This window comes from Henckelia pumila, chromosome 3 (assembly GCF_033568475.1).
Source record: "Henckelia pumila isolate YLH828 chromosome 3, ASM3356847v2, whole genome shotgun sequence".
Lineage (NCBI taxonomy): Eukaryota > Viridiplantae > Streptophyta > Magnoliopsida > Lamiales > Gesneriaceae > Henckelia > Henckelia pumila.
This window is the reverse complement of record NC_133122.1, coordinates 179,796,816-179,814,741: the sequence shown is the minus strand read 5'-3', so window position 1 is coordinate 179,814,741 and position 17,926 is coordinate 179,796,816. Positions and strand designations below refer to the sequence as shown.

Genomic DNA, 17,926 nt, shown 5'->3' with positions numbered 1-17,926 from the left:
CTCTTCTATATTATTAAGTTTGAGACATTGAAAAAAAAAATTAATTTATGTGCACGCATCGTGTGCATATGTTTACTAGTATATATGGTTTTTTCAAGTTAATGCAAGGTATTATACATATGTTATACATGATGTATCATATCATGGTTGGAAACTTAATCAAAGATGCCAAATATGCGTGAATGAAACGGATCAAAGGATTCAACCTCCAGTTTTGTATAATATATTAAGTTGTCAATTTTAAAACACAATAAATAAAAAGAGATTTAATTTCATATAAAAATAGTTCATAGTTTTACCGACCAAGACCTCCATCTGGACTAATTTGTCACGGCAAAAAAAAAAAAAATCTAATCTCCTCTGTCTCTATCGCTCTTCCCCCCGTCGCTTCCGTTTCCTTGTCTCGCTTTTCCATTTGATTTTTTTCACGCAAAACACGGCCCCGAAGATCGAGCGAGAGCACAAGTGGAAATGGCTAGCGGTGGATATGGCGATGCGAGCCAGAAAATCGATTACGTTTTCAAGGTGGTGCTGATTGGTGATTCCGCCGTGGGCAAGTCTCAAATACTCTCGCGTTTTGCGCGAAATGAGTTCAGTTTGGATTCCAAGGCTACAATCGGCGTCGAATTTCAGACGCGAACTCTCGTCATCCAGCATAAGTCTGTTAAAGCTCAGATCTGGGACACAGCTGGCCAGGAAAGGTAAAATAAAACTTTGTATGTCTACCGAATGCTCGTGTGTGTTTTGAATGAAAATTGTTACCCCCTACTGTTGACTACCTGCATGTCTGTTTTACTGGATGTGACTGATCTTGGATGGATCATTTTTTATTCTGATGTTCTTCTATAGTCTTGAACTGGGAAGTTGAAGGATCGATCTAGTTGTTTCATTGTGGTGAAATAGTAATCTCCTATGCTTACTTCATTGAGATTTATGTTTTAGCTATACTTGGCTCGTCAGTGCTCTTGTTCACTGTACTCTGTATGACTGCGTGGTGTATTAATGTTGATTGTTTAGTTTTTTTGTAATCTAAATTTAGTAACTAACAGGTGTGGTGGTGATTTCGTGCTATCAACCGGTTTAGGACATGATTTGCTTAACAAAAAAATAGTCTAGTGTTTTTCTCTTGATATCATCCTTTTTCAGTTAATTCATTTACTTTCAAAAATAAAATAATATTTGACTCTCATTTGATGTGTTGTTTTCTACTTTATGATGTGCAGATTTTCAACAAAAGTATCATTCAAAGGGTAGTTATATTATGATAACACTTCATTCCGTTTGTACTTGAAACAGACTTAAAGATTTGAATTCCACCTGTGATAGGATTATACAAGTCTATAAATTAGTTTGGACGTAGTTGTTCAATAACAATATGTTTTACTTATTTTCGTTTCAATAACATTATTTATTTATTTATTTTGGCTTCTATATAACCTTTAGTTTGGGTGAATTAGCAGAACCTTGTGCTGAGATTGGTGATTATTGACTTAACAATTAGAGAGAATGTACAACTGCATAGCATATATAACTTATGGTGGAAAGGATAAGAAACGAAATATCTAGTCCATCGACCCAGTTAGCTTTATGTGACTTTTCATATTTCTGGACCCATCCAGATTGCTACAGGATTGGTCAGGCTTTTATCCATCAAGATATCATCAGAGACAATGCCTCGGTTTCCTTATTTCATGTAGAATTGCTGCTCACCGAAGCTACTTCCTTTCTAGTGACTCATAAAGTACTTGATTTTGATCATGACATTGATCTTTTTCTTTAATCTATTCTTTGCGGCTGCTTTTGTCGCATCCAAGCTACCTTCTCTGTTATTTGTCGTCATGATACTGACTGTAGCAATACCCTAGATGATCTTGCTTATCTATGATATATCAACTGATGCTTCTTATAAAAAAAAGATATATCAACTGATGCTTGCAATTTGAGCTATGAATACATTTGGATTCTATCTAAAAATTAAACTATAGATTTAATTCTGGATCTTTTCTATTTCCAGCAAATGAAATCAAGCATCACCCTCTTTTCTTCTCTCAACATATTTTCTCCTTCTATATCTTTCGTCACAATATTACTTTAATTTAACCTTATATCTATACTTGTGATCCAATAAAATAAATTTTTTATTTTTTAAAATTAATCACACAGTTTAAGAATATGTATCTCTGACACGAGATTCCTAATCCAACAAATTCTTAGGCTGCATGATATTTTCAATGAAAATAAAGCCAAACATACATCACATATTCCAAGAAATACTGTCTAGAGATTGTCAAAAAGCAACAAATAATAGCATAAGATTCTTCATCTAAATGAGAAAGAATAACTTTTTATAACTATTTCTACTTCTAATTACAAAAGGATCTCGTAGTTTAGAAAGTATTTGGTTCGTGTGTTGTGTTATAACATTATGCTACATATCTGAGCGATAGCATATCTGCACATGTTTGAAATCATACATCTTTGTATTTAATGAAGTTTTACAGTATCAATTGAATGTCAAATGATGATGTAATCATGGGTATCAGTTATATTAGTCCAAGTTTCACTTTTCAAGCGGTCTCCGCAAAACATAACACTAAAAAATGTAATGACAAACATTTTTGTGCAAGTTTCTTAGTGAAATACTTGTATGTTCATTTTCCATTTTCTTCTCGTATATTATGCATGATGGCCCATATATAACAAAACTCGCCAATCGCTTTGTGCATCTACTATTCTACTCAATGCTAAGCAACCTATCTGTTCGGCTTTGTAATTTACTTGGAATTGATTTCTTTCCCTGTTGTAGGCTGCAATGCGTGCCCTTCAACTAAATGTTTTTAACATCACTGTAACTCCATTGTTTTACTATTGTTAAAGCATAACTTTGTTTCAAGAACTTACAACCATTTCAAAAACACCTTTCTTTTTTATTAACCTTCTCGTAGCGACAGTCATTGCGGGAGCCATGGATGATTCTTGTCCAGTTATGATTGCCATTTGGTGCTAGCCTCCTCGTGAACATGTGTGCGATTATGTGATCCATGCTTGTACCCATTGTGATCCCCAAAGTTTCCAATGTGACCTTTTGCAACTTTTTGACATCAATGTATACTCAAATACACAGTTCTTTCATCATATTCCTTTGTATTGTGAATTTCATGGCAAATGCCAAAAGTGCGTAGACTTCGAGATCAAATAGTTAGAGTGATTTTTTGTAGTGCCACTATAAATAAAAGAGCATTTTTTTATGTTGGCTCTGACATTACTTAGGTAGTATTTGCAACTTCTAAAGATAAGTGGTTCCAAAGTAAGTGATTATAGTGTGAAGAAAATATCTATAATCACTTATTTTTAAAGATTGCAAATGATTTATTATCTTGGAGTTTGCAGCAATACTGTAATGCAGAATGTATGCACCCAATAAACGGTCCATTAATTCTAGCTATCATTTTTGGCCCTTTTCCAAGAAATTTGGGTTAATGCAAATAAGTAAATAAAACTAGCAAGAACTTTACTGTGGCGCCTAATTTGTCTTCGTTCATGATTGTGAACAGATATCGAGCAGTCACAAGTGCATATTACAGAGGTGCCATGGGGGCTATGTTGGTGTATGACATAACAAAAAGACAGACCTTTGACCACATACCACGTTGGCTAGAAGAGTTGCGTGCTCATGCTGACAAGAATATCGTGATAATTCTGATCGGAAACAAATCAGATCTTGAAGACCAGCGAGCCGTGCCGACCGAGGATGCCAAGGAATTTGCTCAGAAGGAAGAACTATTCTTCTTGGAAACATCAGCACTTGGAGCAACAAACGTGGAGGAAGCATTCATGACTGTGTTGAGCGAGATATTTAACATTGTGAATAAGAAAACTCTTGTCGCTGGCGAAGATCAAGGTAGCGACAATCCTACGTCTTTGGCTGGGAAAAAGATCATCATCCCTGGACCTGCGCAGGTAGTCCCCGAAAGGAACAGGATGTGCTGTAGATCATCTTGATTTATTTGAAGCTAGTTTTGGATCCTGGTTCTTTTGCTCTAGGCTCTCGCTGGTAATTTTTGAACATTTGGGGGTACATCAGAGTTGTATTCCTTCCATTTTAATGGTATATGGTTGTGATATTGATGTCGAGAGAAAGAAAAAGTGAACATAGTCATTGTTGCTATGAATTCTGTTACCCCTTTCTGTTAGTTGAATTTCTAATGTTTCTTGTAATTTGTAATGTTATTCTTGGCCATCCTTCTTGGTTTGAGGTTATTGTTCCAAAACTACACTTAATTGTGGAACAATAGTTGAATATCCGTGGAAATTTTTGTACTGGTGTTCATACAGGTAAATTGTATTATTTCCTGTTCATAGAGTGGACATGACTTGGGGAAAGAGGCATGAATAATGTTACAACATACATATTCATATCGTTCATAATTTGAATCTAATGTACATAGATGTGTTTCCGCTCTTAACTTGCATGTTTTATTTTGATTATATAAATATACATACAAATATTATCTTTCGTGAGCGATAAAAAAAAATAATTATAGTCTGACACATATAAAAGCCTCAAACTTTAGATAAGATATCATATGATTCAGATTCACAAATGTTTTTCACAATTTGAAACAAAAAAGTTCCTTGTATTTCTATGCAGCGAAGTATCTGTTTATCACCCAAAAGTAACCTCAAACAAAAATACAAGGATACGGATTGCCTCGTTTTGAAGCATATATCATACATTATTATGGCCAGCAAGTTTGGGATAAAAATTTTAATTTTAAATAGATTTGTTTGAAAACGCGTTTTAAATAATAACATATTTTGAGCATAAAAGAAAATCAGTAAGAAAATCCAAAATCGTTCCCATTCTTTCTTCCATCTCCCTCACCGATTCGCAGTCGAATCTGAATGGCGTCTCCACGCGAGGAGAACGTGTACATGGCCAAGCTGGCGGAGCAGGCCGAGCGCTACGAGGAGATGGTTAATTTCATGGAGAAGGTAGTCGTCGCCGTCGACGGCGCCGAGGAGCTCTCCGTCGAGGAGCGTAACCTCCTCTCCGTCGCATACAAGAACGTTATCGGCGCGCGGCGCGCCTCTTGGCGGATCATTTCCTCCATCGAGCAGAAGGAGGAGAGCCGCGGTAACGAGAGCCACGTTTCAACCATCAAAGGCTACAGATCTAAGATCGAGTCGGAGCTCTCCTCTGTCTGCGACGGCATTCTCAAGCTCCTGGACACCAAGCTCATCGGATCTGCATCCTCTGGTGATTCCAAAGTGTTTTACTTGAAGATGAAGGGTGATTATCATCGCTATCTGGCTGAATTCAAGACTGGTGCCGAGCGCAAGGAAGCTGCCGAGAACACTCTCTATGCTTACAAGTCCGCTCAGGTTTGGTTTCATTTCTTTTTCCTTTCCTGGTTTTGTCTATTTTCGTGATTTCGGTTTTGTTATTGGGTTAATTTGGTGGTTAGGATCTATCCAAACATTTAAGTTCCCGACCTGTTAAATGTGGTGCAGCAATTGAATGATTCGAATATTTTGATATGTTTGGTTTCTAAGGGATATGTAGCAGTGAGGTTTGGTAGAATTCAACGTTTATGTTGTATTGAATTCTTTTGTTGTGACTGTATGATCGACCAAGTGTCGAAATCATGGTACTTGGGATTTCATGCTTTCAATTGGGATATCTTGGGGAAACAATTGTGTTTTGATGCCTGCAGGACATTGCTAATGCTGAACTTGCTCCAACTCATCCGATCCGGCTTGGCCTGGCTCTCAACTTCTCTGTGTTTTACTATGAGATTTTGAATTCCCCTGATCGAGCTTGTAATCTAGCAAAACAGGTGTGTGACTAGAAATCTTCATTATTACTCTTAAAAGGATAATATATTATCTACTCCTTGTTTCAGAGGTTTATTTCATTTGGTTCTTTCTGGCCTAGAGATGGGCGACATGTTCTTAGTAAATAGAAAAACGAAAATGAAAATCATGGGCTTACCCGTTTATAAGCGAAATGTCCTAATAATTTTGCTGACTAATTTAGGCGTTCGATGAGGCCATTGCTGAGTTAGATACACTTGGTGAGGAATCATACAAGGATAGTACCCTGATCATGCAACTTCTCCGTGACAACCTCACTTTGTGGACTTCGGACATGCAGGTAGATTGATTTAGTTAGTTTTTGATTTGATGAACTTCTACCTTCTATCATGGGGGTATCAAGTGTCTGATCAAAAGAGTTATTCTTCGTCTCATGTAGGATGACAATTCAGAGGAGATCAAGGAAAGTCCCAAAGCCTGATGACAAGTGACCGGTTATTTCTGGTTTACTGTTCGGGTGGTGTTTGCTGTTTTGTGTCAATTGTTTAGTTCTATACTATAGTCTTTCTTCTCTACTTGGGTAACCTTCCATTTGAGATGTATTTATACCTCAATGATTTCTTGTCTCATTATTATCTGGAAGACTATTTGTGTTTGAGTTTGGCTATAAAAGCTTTTATTCTACTTCCTTCTCATAAAGGAGTTTGACTATTTGTTTTGAGTTTGGCTATAAAAGTTTGCGATGCTTTGATACCTCCTCTATGATTTCTTTCTCCCACAACGTTTCAATTCTAAATTCTACCCTCTCAAAGTGCTCTTATTATTATTTTTGACAAATATCGTGCATAAAATAAGGTTGGGACGTCAGGTAGTAAGGTTACATGCATTTGTAACACGAAGTGAAGATTAGCAAACGATAGGCATGCAAGAGATTTGGTTCGGAAGCATGATCCATACATATATGGACCAGAAATTAATAACAGTTATGTGCGCAACTGATGTAGCCATGACGAGAAGGGATAATTTTATCCTATTTTTACATGGATTTGGATCCCCTACTGTGGGCATCCCCACAGTAGGGGGTACTGTGCCATAATTATGGCAAGTTATCAATTGAGATCTCAATTGAAATCCACTATTGGTGGTAAGTTTTTATGGGATTTATTAATGTGGGTTTTTTAAATTTAGCAAAATGTTTTTAGGTTTAAATTTATTTTTTTTTTCCTTCTAACAATTCGTCATTATTCTTCTTTTCTTTTCCGACCAATATATTAATTTTTTTGTAAAATTTATTTTATATAAAATAATATATAGTATAATTCATATAAGTTAGATTAATCGTTAATCGGAAAAAAGTTAAATTAGTGATTTTAATATAAAATAGTATTATATTGATAATAATACTTTTTATCATTTAATAATGTATCCGTATCATTTTTCCGAATTTTATGAGTTTTGTCAAAAAAATATTCGATTAATTCGGCTCGATTTTTTGTTTCCATAAAAAAATTTCGATTTCATAATTATAAATAATTAATTATATTTTGATTTTTTATATGGTATTTGTTAATATTTATATTTTTAATCTTTTTCTTATTTTTAATTTTTTCAAGAATAATGTGTTTTATTATCATAAAATCCCATATTCAATTTTTTATTTTTTTTATTTTAAAAATAGTTTAAAAAACTAAATTAGTTAATGCGGTTACCGACCGAACTAACCGAGTTTAATTCGGTTCGGTTACGTAGATTTTAAAAGAAATTAAGTTAAGTTTTATTAATAAAAAAAAGCCGATTAAACCAATTTCGGTTAATTCGATTCGTGTTTTAACCAAAGTAACCAAATGCTCACATCTAAAAAAGAATATTTAGAATGATCAAGTAGTGGTTACATATAATAAAAATAAAGATTGTGACAAGCTTTTTACTTTATATGGCTGATTTTAAATTTTTTACATGTCAAAATTTTTCTTAAATATATATCGTTAAAATTTAAATACAAAATAAAATATTCGACAATCAAAACAATTAGAGAAAAAGTGAACATATAAATGATCAAGAAATAATATTTTGATATAGAAGAAATATGAAACAAAATCCAAAAACATGAAGGAACAAAAAGAAGATTTTAAAATATATTAAAAAAAAAAAAATTGGATTGTGGGGGTAAACGCAGCGTTTACCCCACAGCATCCCCTACTGTGGGGATGCCCACAGTAGGGGATCCAAATCCATTTTTACATACATCACCCCAATGATATATTTAAAAATAGAGATTTATCAATATATGTGAAATAAACTTGAAAAATAATACTCACTTACCACCAAGACCAGACCAATGGTAGACAAAAAACCATCGAAATTTTACATATAATAGTAAATGATGTACATGCGTTGCATGTTCCTTAAAATATTTATATACTTCATATCGAAATGAACCATACAATTGAAAATAACTAATTAAATGCAAGCAAACATGAGTCATAAAATAGCTAATTAAAGGCAAGCAATTATGAGAAAAATTAACCAACATGTAAAAAAATGTGAAAAGAAGTTACGAGAAAAATTATATTTATGTGTGAAAAAATTAGCCAACATGTGAAAAAAAACATAAAGAGAAGGATAAAATAGAAAAGGAAAATTGATGTCCTTAAACAAAGAATTTTTCTAGTCCTTTCTGTTGAAAAATATTATTATTATTAATATAATGTTGAATATTGAATGTTGAATATTGAGTTGTAAAATGTGGAAAATTAGTGTGTGATGATGTAGATGATGATGTATTTATTTTTGGACTAATCTCAAATGTGGATCTATAAATAGGTCTTCATTTGTGATGAAAAATACAATTGAATTGAGAGAAAAATATTTGTGAAGTGTAGAGTTTGATAAATTTTGAGTTTTGGAGTATTTACTTTTTACCATAAATTTTTACTTTTTCACAACACGTTATCAGCACGATCGCTCGAAGGTTCTCTATATTTTCCGACGCTCCAAAATACAAGAAGAAGTCAAAAATATTCAACAAGTAAGAATTTTTATTTTACTGTTTATATATTTTTATTGTGTATATATTAATATATAATATCATGTTATGAAAAAAATAGTTTTTTTCAAAACTTGTTATAAATCCTGGGAGGATGTTAAGACGACATCCCACACTCCCGGTAAGGGATGCGACAAGTATAAAAGCCTCTAAGGTTTTTAAACAATAACGTGATATATATTTATTACGTATATATATTAACTGTATCAATATATAATTTCATGTTATTATATAAAAGGTTGTCTATGATACTGACCTTATAATAACGTGATATGGTATAAATTATTGTGTATTTATATACTAACCATATTCGTATAATCTCATGTTATTATATAAAAGGTTGTCTACGACACCGATCTTATAATAATGTGATATGATATACTATACCTGACTTTATACTAACTATATTGGTATAATTTCACAATATTATATAAAAGGTTGTCTACGACACCAATCTTATAATAATGTGATATGATATACATAATTATTTAATTATGATTATCATTATATGCATTGCATCATTATCACAAATTTTATTCAACACATACTCAATTTTTTCCTTACCCCCAACGGTCACAAAACGGCTAGTTTTTTGCCTATAAATATGTTCACTCAAACTCATTTTCAATCACACCAAAATTCATTCTTTCTCTCAAAATATTCTCGATTTTTCGAAGATGAAGATGATGACATTTATAAAGCTATTTTTCATAACGGCTATGATCATCATGCTCACGAGTCTTGTACTCACCAGCGATTTTCCACCGCACACATTTTATCTATTTTTAAACATACTTGTACTCGTCGTTTATCCATTATTTTGTATTTTCATATTAATGGAAATTAACTAATAAAATGCATTGTTGTTTTTCTAGTACCATCATGTCAAATTTGGCAAAACTTAAATTCGTTGCTCTCGATATCACTAGAAAAGAACAACGAATTGTTAATAAGAAATCATCAATCCCGACCCACTGGATCAACGACATTTCCTGAAGCAAATGTCGTAATGAAAAATGAAAACCAAAATCAAATGCATAAACAAGATTTTGGTCGTGGTCGAGGAAGTGGATGTGGTCATGAACGTGGATGTAAAAATGATCGCGGTCGTGGTTACGGCCGTGAATATGAAAATAATCGAGATAGTTACTTCAATAACTAATCTCAAAAGAACATCACGAACCACCCAAAAGGGCAGCATGAAAATATGAGTGAAAATAAAAATCATTCAAAAAGATATGAGAGTGCTTATTATAAATGTGGCACTCCAAGAAATTGGTCATGTACCCCTGAGCACTTATGTAAGCTCTTTAAAGTATCGATAAAGGGAAAAAAAAAGACCAATTTTGTTGAAATCAGTAAACATTTAAGTGGTTCAACTTATTTCAATGCTGCCGATTTTTTCAAATGATTTCGAGAACATTGATTAATATATTGGTGGGACTAGAATGTAACATGCTATATTTTTCATGCATTCTTATGAAACATGATATATTTTGCATATATATATTATCCTTGATTTTTCTTTATTATATTTTTGTGAAGTTTGATATGAAAATGCTATGAGCAAACATGGAAATAATATAATGGAAATTTGCATACCAGATAGTGGTACAACGCACACTATTCTGCGAGAGAAAAGATATTTCTTGAAAATAAAACCAACAAAAGCAATGGTAAATACCATATCAGGTCCTGTAGACTTGATTGAAGGTTGTGGTAAAGCACAATTTTTGTTACCAAATGATACAAAATTTCTGATAAATGATGTTTTATATTCACCACAATCGAAAAGAAATTTGTTGAGTTTTAATGACATATATTCTCATGGATATGATACTGAGACGATAACTGATGGAAATCAAAAATATGTGTCTTACCACATATAAATCAGGAAAAAAATATGTGGTTGAAAAATTATCAATGCTCCCTACTGGATTGCATTATACACATATAAGGCCAATCGAATCAAATATGGTGGTTAATAGTTCTTCAATATTAACCAATTGGCATGATCGATTGGGACATCCTGGTTCAATAATGATGCGAAAAATTATTGAAAATACGCATGGTCATCCATTGAAAGACCAGAAGATCTTTCAGAATAATAAGTTTCAATGTAAAACATGTTCTCTTGAAAAACTTATTATAAGACCATCGTCAGCTAAAATCCAAACAAAATCACCCATATTTCTTGAACGTATTCAGGGTGATATTTGTGGGCTAATTCATCCACCATGTGGACCATTTCGATATTTTATGGTATTGATCGATGCCTCCAGCAGATGGTCACATGTATGCTTATTGTCAACTCGGAATGTGGCATTTGCAAGATTGATGGCTCAAATAATAAAATTGCAAAATCAATTTTCCGATTATACAATCAAGAAAATAAGACTTGATAATGCTGGAGAATTTACATCCCAGACTTTCAATGATTATTGTATGTCAATGGGAATCACTGTTGAACATCCTGTAGCTCATGTTCATACGCAAAATGGATTAGCTGAATCATTGATTAAACGTCTACAACTGATTGCTAGATCAATGATTATGAAAACAAAACTCCTTATTTCTATATGGGGACATGCAATTTTACATGCTGCGGCATTAATTCGCATCAGACCAAGTGCATATCATAAATTCTCCCCATTACAACTTGCATTTGGTAAAGAACCAAATATTTCTCATCTGAAAATTTTTGGATGTATGGTGTATGTGCCTATTGCACCACCTCAACGATAAAAAATGGGTCCACAAAGAAAAATCGGTATTTATATCGGTTATGATAGTCCATCAATCATTCGATATCTTGAGCCTCAGACAGGCGATGTGTTTACAACACGCTTTGCTGATTGTCATTTTAATGAAGAAATCTTCCCAGTGTTAGGGGGAGAAAAGAAACACATCGAAAAAGAAATCACATGGTATGTACCATCATTGTTACATTTGGATCCAAGGACCAAACAATGTGAGAAAGATGTACAGCAAATTGTGCACATGCAAAGAATTGCAAATCAAATGTCAGATGCATTTGCAGACACAAAAGGGGTAACAAAATCATATATACATGTTGTAAATGCCCCTGCTCGAATTGAAATTCCAAAGAAACAAATTGAAGACGCTCATGATGTCATAAAACGCTTGAAGCGTGGAAGACCAGTCGGTTCCAAGGATAAAAATCCTCGGAAAAGAAAAGGCATAGAGAAACACGACGATCATAAAATAGAAAATGGTGTTCCAGAAGAATCACCTGATGATGAAAATATTCTGTCAGAACCACAAACTGACGAGAATCGTGAAATCTCTATCAATTATATTAATACTGGAAAAATATGGAACCGAAAAGACATAGAAGATATTGATGAGATATTTTCTTATAATGTGGCTTATGACATCGTAAATGAAAATGAGGATCATGAACCAAAATCTTTTGATGAATGTAAAACTCGTCATGATTGGGTCAAATGGAAAGATGCCATCCAGGTTGAATTGGATTCGCTGAATAAACGCAATATTTTTGGACCTATAGTCCTCACACCTGAAGGTGTAAAACCTGTTGGATAAAAATGGGTTTTTATTCGAAAGCGAAATGAGAAAAATGAAATAGTCAGATATAAAGCTAGACTTGTTGCACAAGGTTTTTCTCAAAGGCCTGGAATTGATTATGAAGAAACGTATTCTCCTGTTATGGATGCAATTACGTTTCGATATTTGATTAGTTTGGCAGTGTCTGAAAATTTGGAAATGTGTCTTATGGATGTTGTTACAGCTTACTTATACGGATCACTTGATAGTGATATATACATGAAAATCCCTGAAGGATTTAAGATGCCTGAAGCACAAAGTTCAAAACCCAGAGAATTTTATTCTGTAAAATTGCAAAGATCATTATATGGGTTAAAGCAATCCGGCCGAATGGGTATAATCGGCTAAGTGAGCACTTGATGAAAAAAGGATATGTAAATGATCCAATATGCCCTTGTGTTTTCATCAAGAAAACAACATCCAGATGTGTAATTATTGCTGTATATGTTGATGATTTAAACATCATTGGAACGAATAAAGAAATTCAAGAAGTTATGATGTACTTGAAGGAAGAATTCGAAATGAAAGATCTTGAAAAAACCAAGTATTGTCTGGGTTTGCAAATCGAACAAAAAGAATGTGGAATTTTTGTTCACCAGACAAATTATACAGAAAAGATCCTTAAACGTTTTAATATGGATAAATCAAATCCATTAAGTACTCCAATGGTTGTAAGATCATTAAACATAGAAAAGGATCCATTCCGTCCATGTGGAGATGATGAAGTTATTCTTGGTCCAGAAGTACCATATTTAAGTGTCATTGGTGCCCTTATGTATCTTGCAAATTGCACTAGACCTGATATATCTTTTGCTGTAAATTTATTGGCAAGATTCAGTTCATATCCAACAAAGAGGCACTGGAACGGAATTAAACATATATTTCGTTATCTACGAGGAACAACAGATTTGGGACTTTTGTACTCAAAAGACACCAATCAAAGTATCATTGGTTATGCTGATGCTGGATATTTATCTGATCCACATAAGGCACGTTCTTAAACCGGATATGTATTTACTCGTGGAGGCACCGCAATTTCTTGACGTTCACAGAAACAAACACTCGTAACAACTTCATCAAATCACGCTGAGATTATTGCGCTACATGAAGCAAACCGTGAATGTGTTTGGCTAAAATCAATGACACAACATATCCAAACTTCTTGTGGATTATCAGTAGACAAGAAGCCTGTGACGTTGTATGAAGACAATGCTGCATGTATTGCTCAAATGAAAGAAGGATACATCAAAAATGACAGAACAAAACATATACCCCCAAAGTTCTTTGCCTACACTCAAGAGCTTGGGAAGAATAAAGATATTGATATCTGTTATATTCAATCAAGTGAGAACTCATCAGATCTCTTCACAAAGGCACTTCCCACGACGATATTCAAAAAGCATATATACAACATTGGGATGCGCAATCTGCGGAATATGTGAAGAATCACTCATGTTAACATGAGGGGGAGTTTACGTGGCTGCACTCTTTTTTCCTTACTATGGTTTTTATCCCACTGGGTTTTTCTTAATAAGGTTTTTAACGAGACAGTATAAAACACGTAATGAAGACAGTCATCATATCACGATCATCATCACAAGGGGGAGTGTTGAAAAATATTATTATTATTAATATTATGTTGAATATTGAATGTTGAATATTGAGTTGTAAAATGTGGAAAATTAGTGTATGATGATGTATTTATTTTTGAACTAATCTCAAATGTGGATCTATAAATAGGTCTTCATTTGTGATAAAAAATACAATTAAATTGAGAAAAAAATATTTGTAAAGTGTAGAGTTTGATAAATTTTAAATTTTGGAGTATTTACTTTTTACCATAAATTTTTACTTTTTCACCACACTTTCAAGTATTATAATATAATAATAACAGAGATGCATAACATTATTTGCTATAAATGATGTTTTCAATTTGAACAAAAATTTTCAAGGTTCTTCGTAGTAATATCTACCTCCGATATCAATTAAAAAAAATTGCTATTTTTCCATTTTGACAGTCTGACATCCAACAAGGCCAAAAAAAAAAAATATAACATCAAATTTTGAAAAATTATCCTTAGAAACCATCTTCAAAAATTTTCTTAAATCCAACTTTCCAAATGCTATAAATTTATATACCGAAGCATGATTAACCACACATAAAAATAATTCATAACTTTTACACAAACATGAAAGTATTCATTAACGGAGGTGTGACAAAACAAGATTCCACCAGGCAGTTCTACCGGACTCCCAACACAGAACAATTTTAATGACATTGAAATGCACATGCCCTACGGACACAGGAACTATCACTAATACTAGAGTTAAAACTTAAAAGTATCTTCGACAATATTTCTTAACAGAAAGCGAACAAAATAACACCACCATCCCACACCAGGATCACCATTGTTAAGACAACAAAGGAATATTATGCCCGTTCGCCCCGAATCCTGCGAGCAAGCTGGATATCCTTGGGCATGATTGTCACACGCTTGGCATGAATGGCACACAAGTTAGTGTCCTCAAACAGACCCACAAGGTAGGCCTCAGCAGCTTCCTGAAGCGCCAAAACAGCATGGCTCTGAAAACGCAAATCAGTCTGCAACCACAGAAACAACACCAATCAACAAAACTCACAATATGCCATCCATCACTGCAAATTCACAATTGGTGAAAAAACTAACCTTGAAATCCTGAGCAATTTCACGAACAAGCCTCTGGAAAGGAAGCTTCCTGATCAAGAGCTCAGTACTCTTTTGGTATTTGCGGATTTCACTACATGAAATATAATTGTGATTGTCAAAAATTACCCCTCACATAACAGATAGCGCTGACTTACCAGGAATAAAGGGATGACTCACCGAAGAGCAACAGTACCAGGACGGTAACGGTGTGGCTTCTTCACTCCACCTGTGGTCGGAGCAGATTTACGGGCAGCCTGGTCCAGAGAGTTATACCATATCAAAACACAATGATCCATATACAAACAGAGCATAGATAACAAAGGGCAACTGATAAACGAGAGGGACAGGAACCTTAGTGGCAAGTTGCTTCCTAGGAGCCTTTCCTCCAGTAGACTTGCGAGCAGTTTGCTTGGTACGCGCCATCTACAAATATTAGCAACCTTAATTACCGTCAGATCACGTAATTAACTACTATTCATAAAGTACGGCAGCAGGCTAAATATCAGCAGGCATGTACACATGACAAATGCCGTTAAAATGCCATGCATGTATCAAATATCCCAAGAGCTCATGCAACAAACTTACCCAAACTGAACACACACACAGGCAGAAAAGGCAAGATTACGAATTCAAACGAGAGAAAGCCAACAAAACAACATTGATTCGTGAAATGTGTTCTTCCGAATGAGTAGTTTACAGGTACTCCAATCCTCGACTTTCATAACATGGAAAATCCCTAATTTAACCATATCAGCGGTCGGGTAAAATAAGCAAATAACAACAATTTTTTTTTTTTTGAAAGAAAACCCACCACACGGACACAAATATATACATAAATTGTCAATATAAACATACTTTTATTAGCCAATAGTAACAATAACCTCGGAATAAAACCCAGTTTTTCGAATCGAAAAGGAACAAAGAGATAAGAGAGAAAGAAATACAGAACGTCGAAGCTTGGATCATTCTCCATATAATGATAGACTACAAACATGAACAGCATAGGATAAACCTAATCCTAGAATACAAACCCTAATTTCGAAAGCAATCAAAACAAACATCAATCAAAATAAATATCGAAATTTTAGCCAGATTCCATAGATGAACACAAAAAATCATAATGACCAAACAAAATCGTAATCAAAATCAGAAAGAAAGTCGGAATCACCTCTAACTAGCACTAGAAAACCTCTCGTCTCGTATTCTTCCTCCGCTGAGCACCGAATGTAATAAACTCTGTAACCGTAGTCGGTTGACGTTTATTTGTAGGCGTGGAAATTTTGGTGAATATTCATCCGACGGTCAAGATATTTAGATCAAATCTTTCATCGGACGGCAATCAATGAGGTAGTTTGTGTTTTCTCCTGTCAAATGGACGGCTATTATGTGAAGTTGAATATATCACACGGATCGAGACACCTTAATTCTCTTTCTCTATTGGTTAGAAATTGGCACGAAACCCTACCATCTTTGAATAAATAATTTTTAAAAGTAACAAAATAATAACAATAATAATAACAACAACAACCATAATAATAATAATAATAATAATAATAATAATAATAATATCCGCTTCTCTACTATTTTTACTATTTTATAATAATTGAGCATGTTAAAAAAATCGTTTTTGATGACTCCATCTTTTCTTTCTCATTTTACCCCTATTTTCTCTTCTTTTTTTTTTTTTTCACATGTAGGCTAACTATTCACTCATCCACTAAATATAACTTCTCTCATAAAATCATGTTAATTGTTATTGTGTACTCATCTCACTAAGAACATGTACAAAGATGTGAGGAAGTTGGTGTGGTCAAGTTGGTAACTTGATTGCATGATGATGTCAGCGTTGATAACTTCATTGTACGTTTCTACAATTGTGTGGTGATGTTGAAATATTATTTTTTAATTATGTTTAATATTTTTATTTAAATATAATAAAAGTGCACACAAATATAATAAATTTAAAATAAACATAATTAAAATTTAAAACTTATTTGAAATATAAAAACACAAAAAATAAAAATGCTTGAATTTTGAAAATATGATCGTTCATACTTTTTCAGAATTTTTTGAAATTTTTTAACTTTTTTTCGATTTTTAATAATTATTTTTAAAAAATATCATACTGAGATTGATCTAGCTGTTGATCTTCAACGACCAGATCATCCCAGCCATTCCTTTTGTTTTATTCACCTTTTGTTTTTTTTTTTAAATAAAAGGGCCAGATTTTTCTGGTCCTTAGATCTTAAACGACTAGACAAATTTGGCAGTCCAATTCAAAAAAAATGCTAGAGGTACAATAAATATCGCGTACAACGATATTTACAACAATAATATCGTGAGATTTTACTATTTTATTGTGAGATTGTATTTAATGTATCTTGATATTTTGATAGATTAAATTCTTGTATTGAATACTTCACCGCGCGGAGCCCACCACTTGATCGCACGCAGATAACATCCGCGTGCGATTTCCTCGCCCCTTGGAGGGGCGAGTGATGAATTGGGCCGATTAAGTTGGGCGGGGTGCTCTAAATATAACTTCTCTCATTTAAAATATATCTTATCTCGTAAAATCATGTTCATTGTTGTGTTGCGTGTGCATTATTTTACTTTTAACAACAAAAAAATTTAAAATTTATAACTTCTAACCGATCCCGGCCGGCCCTCAGTCAAACTCTATTCAATTTTTTTAAAAAAAAATCTTATGAAATTTGTTTTTTTTAGAATTAGAATACTACAATTATGAATTTATATTTATATACGTATTATAATATACTAGTAAACT

The 17,926-nt window shown here is 33.5% G+C and overlaps 3 protein-coding genes across 3 annotated transcripts; 2 read left to right on the top strand and 1 right to left on the bottom strand.

Annotated features, from left to right (window-relative positions):
• The first annotated feature begins 344 nt into the window (after positions 1 to 344).
• LOC140886380 (ras-related protein Rab11D) lies at positions 345 to 4,302 on the top strand. The gene is made up of 2 exons (XM_073292928.1): positions 345 to 701; positions 3,555 to 4,302. The coding sequence occupies exons 1-2, from the start codon at positions 472 to 474 to the stop codon at positions 4,000 to 4,002; spliced, it is 678 nt and encodes a 225-aa protein (XP_073149029.1). The 5' UTR covers positions 345 to 471; the 3' UTR covers positions 4,003 to 4,302.
• Positions 4,303 to 4,737: 435 nt separating this feature from the next.
• LOC140893160 (14-3-3-like protein 16R) lies at positions 4,738 to 6,516 on the top strand. Its single transcript, XM_073302225.1, has 4 exons — positions 4,738 to 5,385; positions 5,718 to 5,840; positions 6,041 to 6,157; positions 6,257 to 6,516. The coding sequence occupies exons 1-4, from the start codon at positions 4,906 to 4,908 to the stop codon at positions 6,296 to 6,298; spliced, it is 762 nt and encodes a 253-aa protein (XP_073158326.1). The 5' UTR covers positions 4,738 to 4,905; the 3' UTR covers positions 6,299 to 6,516.
• An 8,084-nt stretch (positions 6,517 to 14,600) lies between these two features.
• Positions 14,601 to 16,394, bottom strand: LOC140890853 (histone H3.3). Its single transcript, XM_073298974.1, has 5 exons — positions 16,307 to 16,394; positions 15,490 to 15,561; positions 15,316 to 15,392; positions 15,139 to 15,229; positions 14,601 to 15,053 (listed from the first exon to the last, which is right to left on the bottom strand). The coding sequence occupies exons 2-5, from the start codon at positions 15,559 to 15,561 to the stop codon at positions 14,883 to 14,885; spliced, it is 411 nt and encodes a 136-aa protein (XP_073155075.1). The 5' UTR covers positions 16,307 to 16,394; the 3' UTR covers positions 14,601 to 14,882.
• Between the last annotated feature and the right edge of the window lie 1,532 nt (positions 16,395 to 17,926).

Excerpts from the sequence above, each read along its gene's own strand:
- LOC140890853 (XM_073298974.1), bottom strand. The coding sequence starts at position 15,561 with ATGGCGCGTACCAAGCAAACTGCTCGCAAGTCTACTGGAGGAAAGGCT. Across the intron at positions 15,230-15,315 it reads CCTGGTACTGTTGCTCTTCG|TGAAATCCGCAAATACCAAA; the intron begins GTGAGTCATCCC and ends TATTTCATGTAG. Across the intron at positions 15,054-15,138 it reads AAATTGCTCAGGATTTCAAG|ACTGATTTGCGTTTTCAGAG; the intron begins GTTAGTTTTTTC and ends CTGTGGTTGCAG.
- LOC140886380 (XM_073292928.1), top strand. The coding sequence starts at position 472 with ATGGCTAGCGGTGGATATGGCGATGCGAGCCAGAAAATCGATTACGTT. Across the intron at positions 702-3,554 it reads GACACAGCTGGCCAGGAAAG|ATATCGAGCAGTCACAAGTG; the intron begins GTAAAATAAAAC and ends GATTGTGAACAG.
- LOC140893160 (XM_073302225.1), top strand. The coding sequence starts at position 4,906 with ATGGCGTCTCCACGCGAGGAGAACGTGTACATGGCCAAGCTGGCGGAG. Across the intron at positions 5,386-5,717 it reads ATGCTTACAAGTCCGCTCAG|GACATTGCTAATGCTGAACT; the intron begins GTTTGGTTTCAT and ends TGATGCCTGCAG. Across the intron at positions 5,841-6,040 it reads CTTGTAATCTAGCAAAACAG|GCGTTCGATGAGGCCATTGC; the intron begins GTGTGTGACTAG and ends TGACTAATTTAG.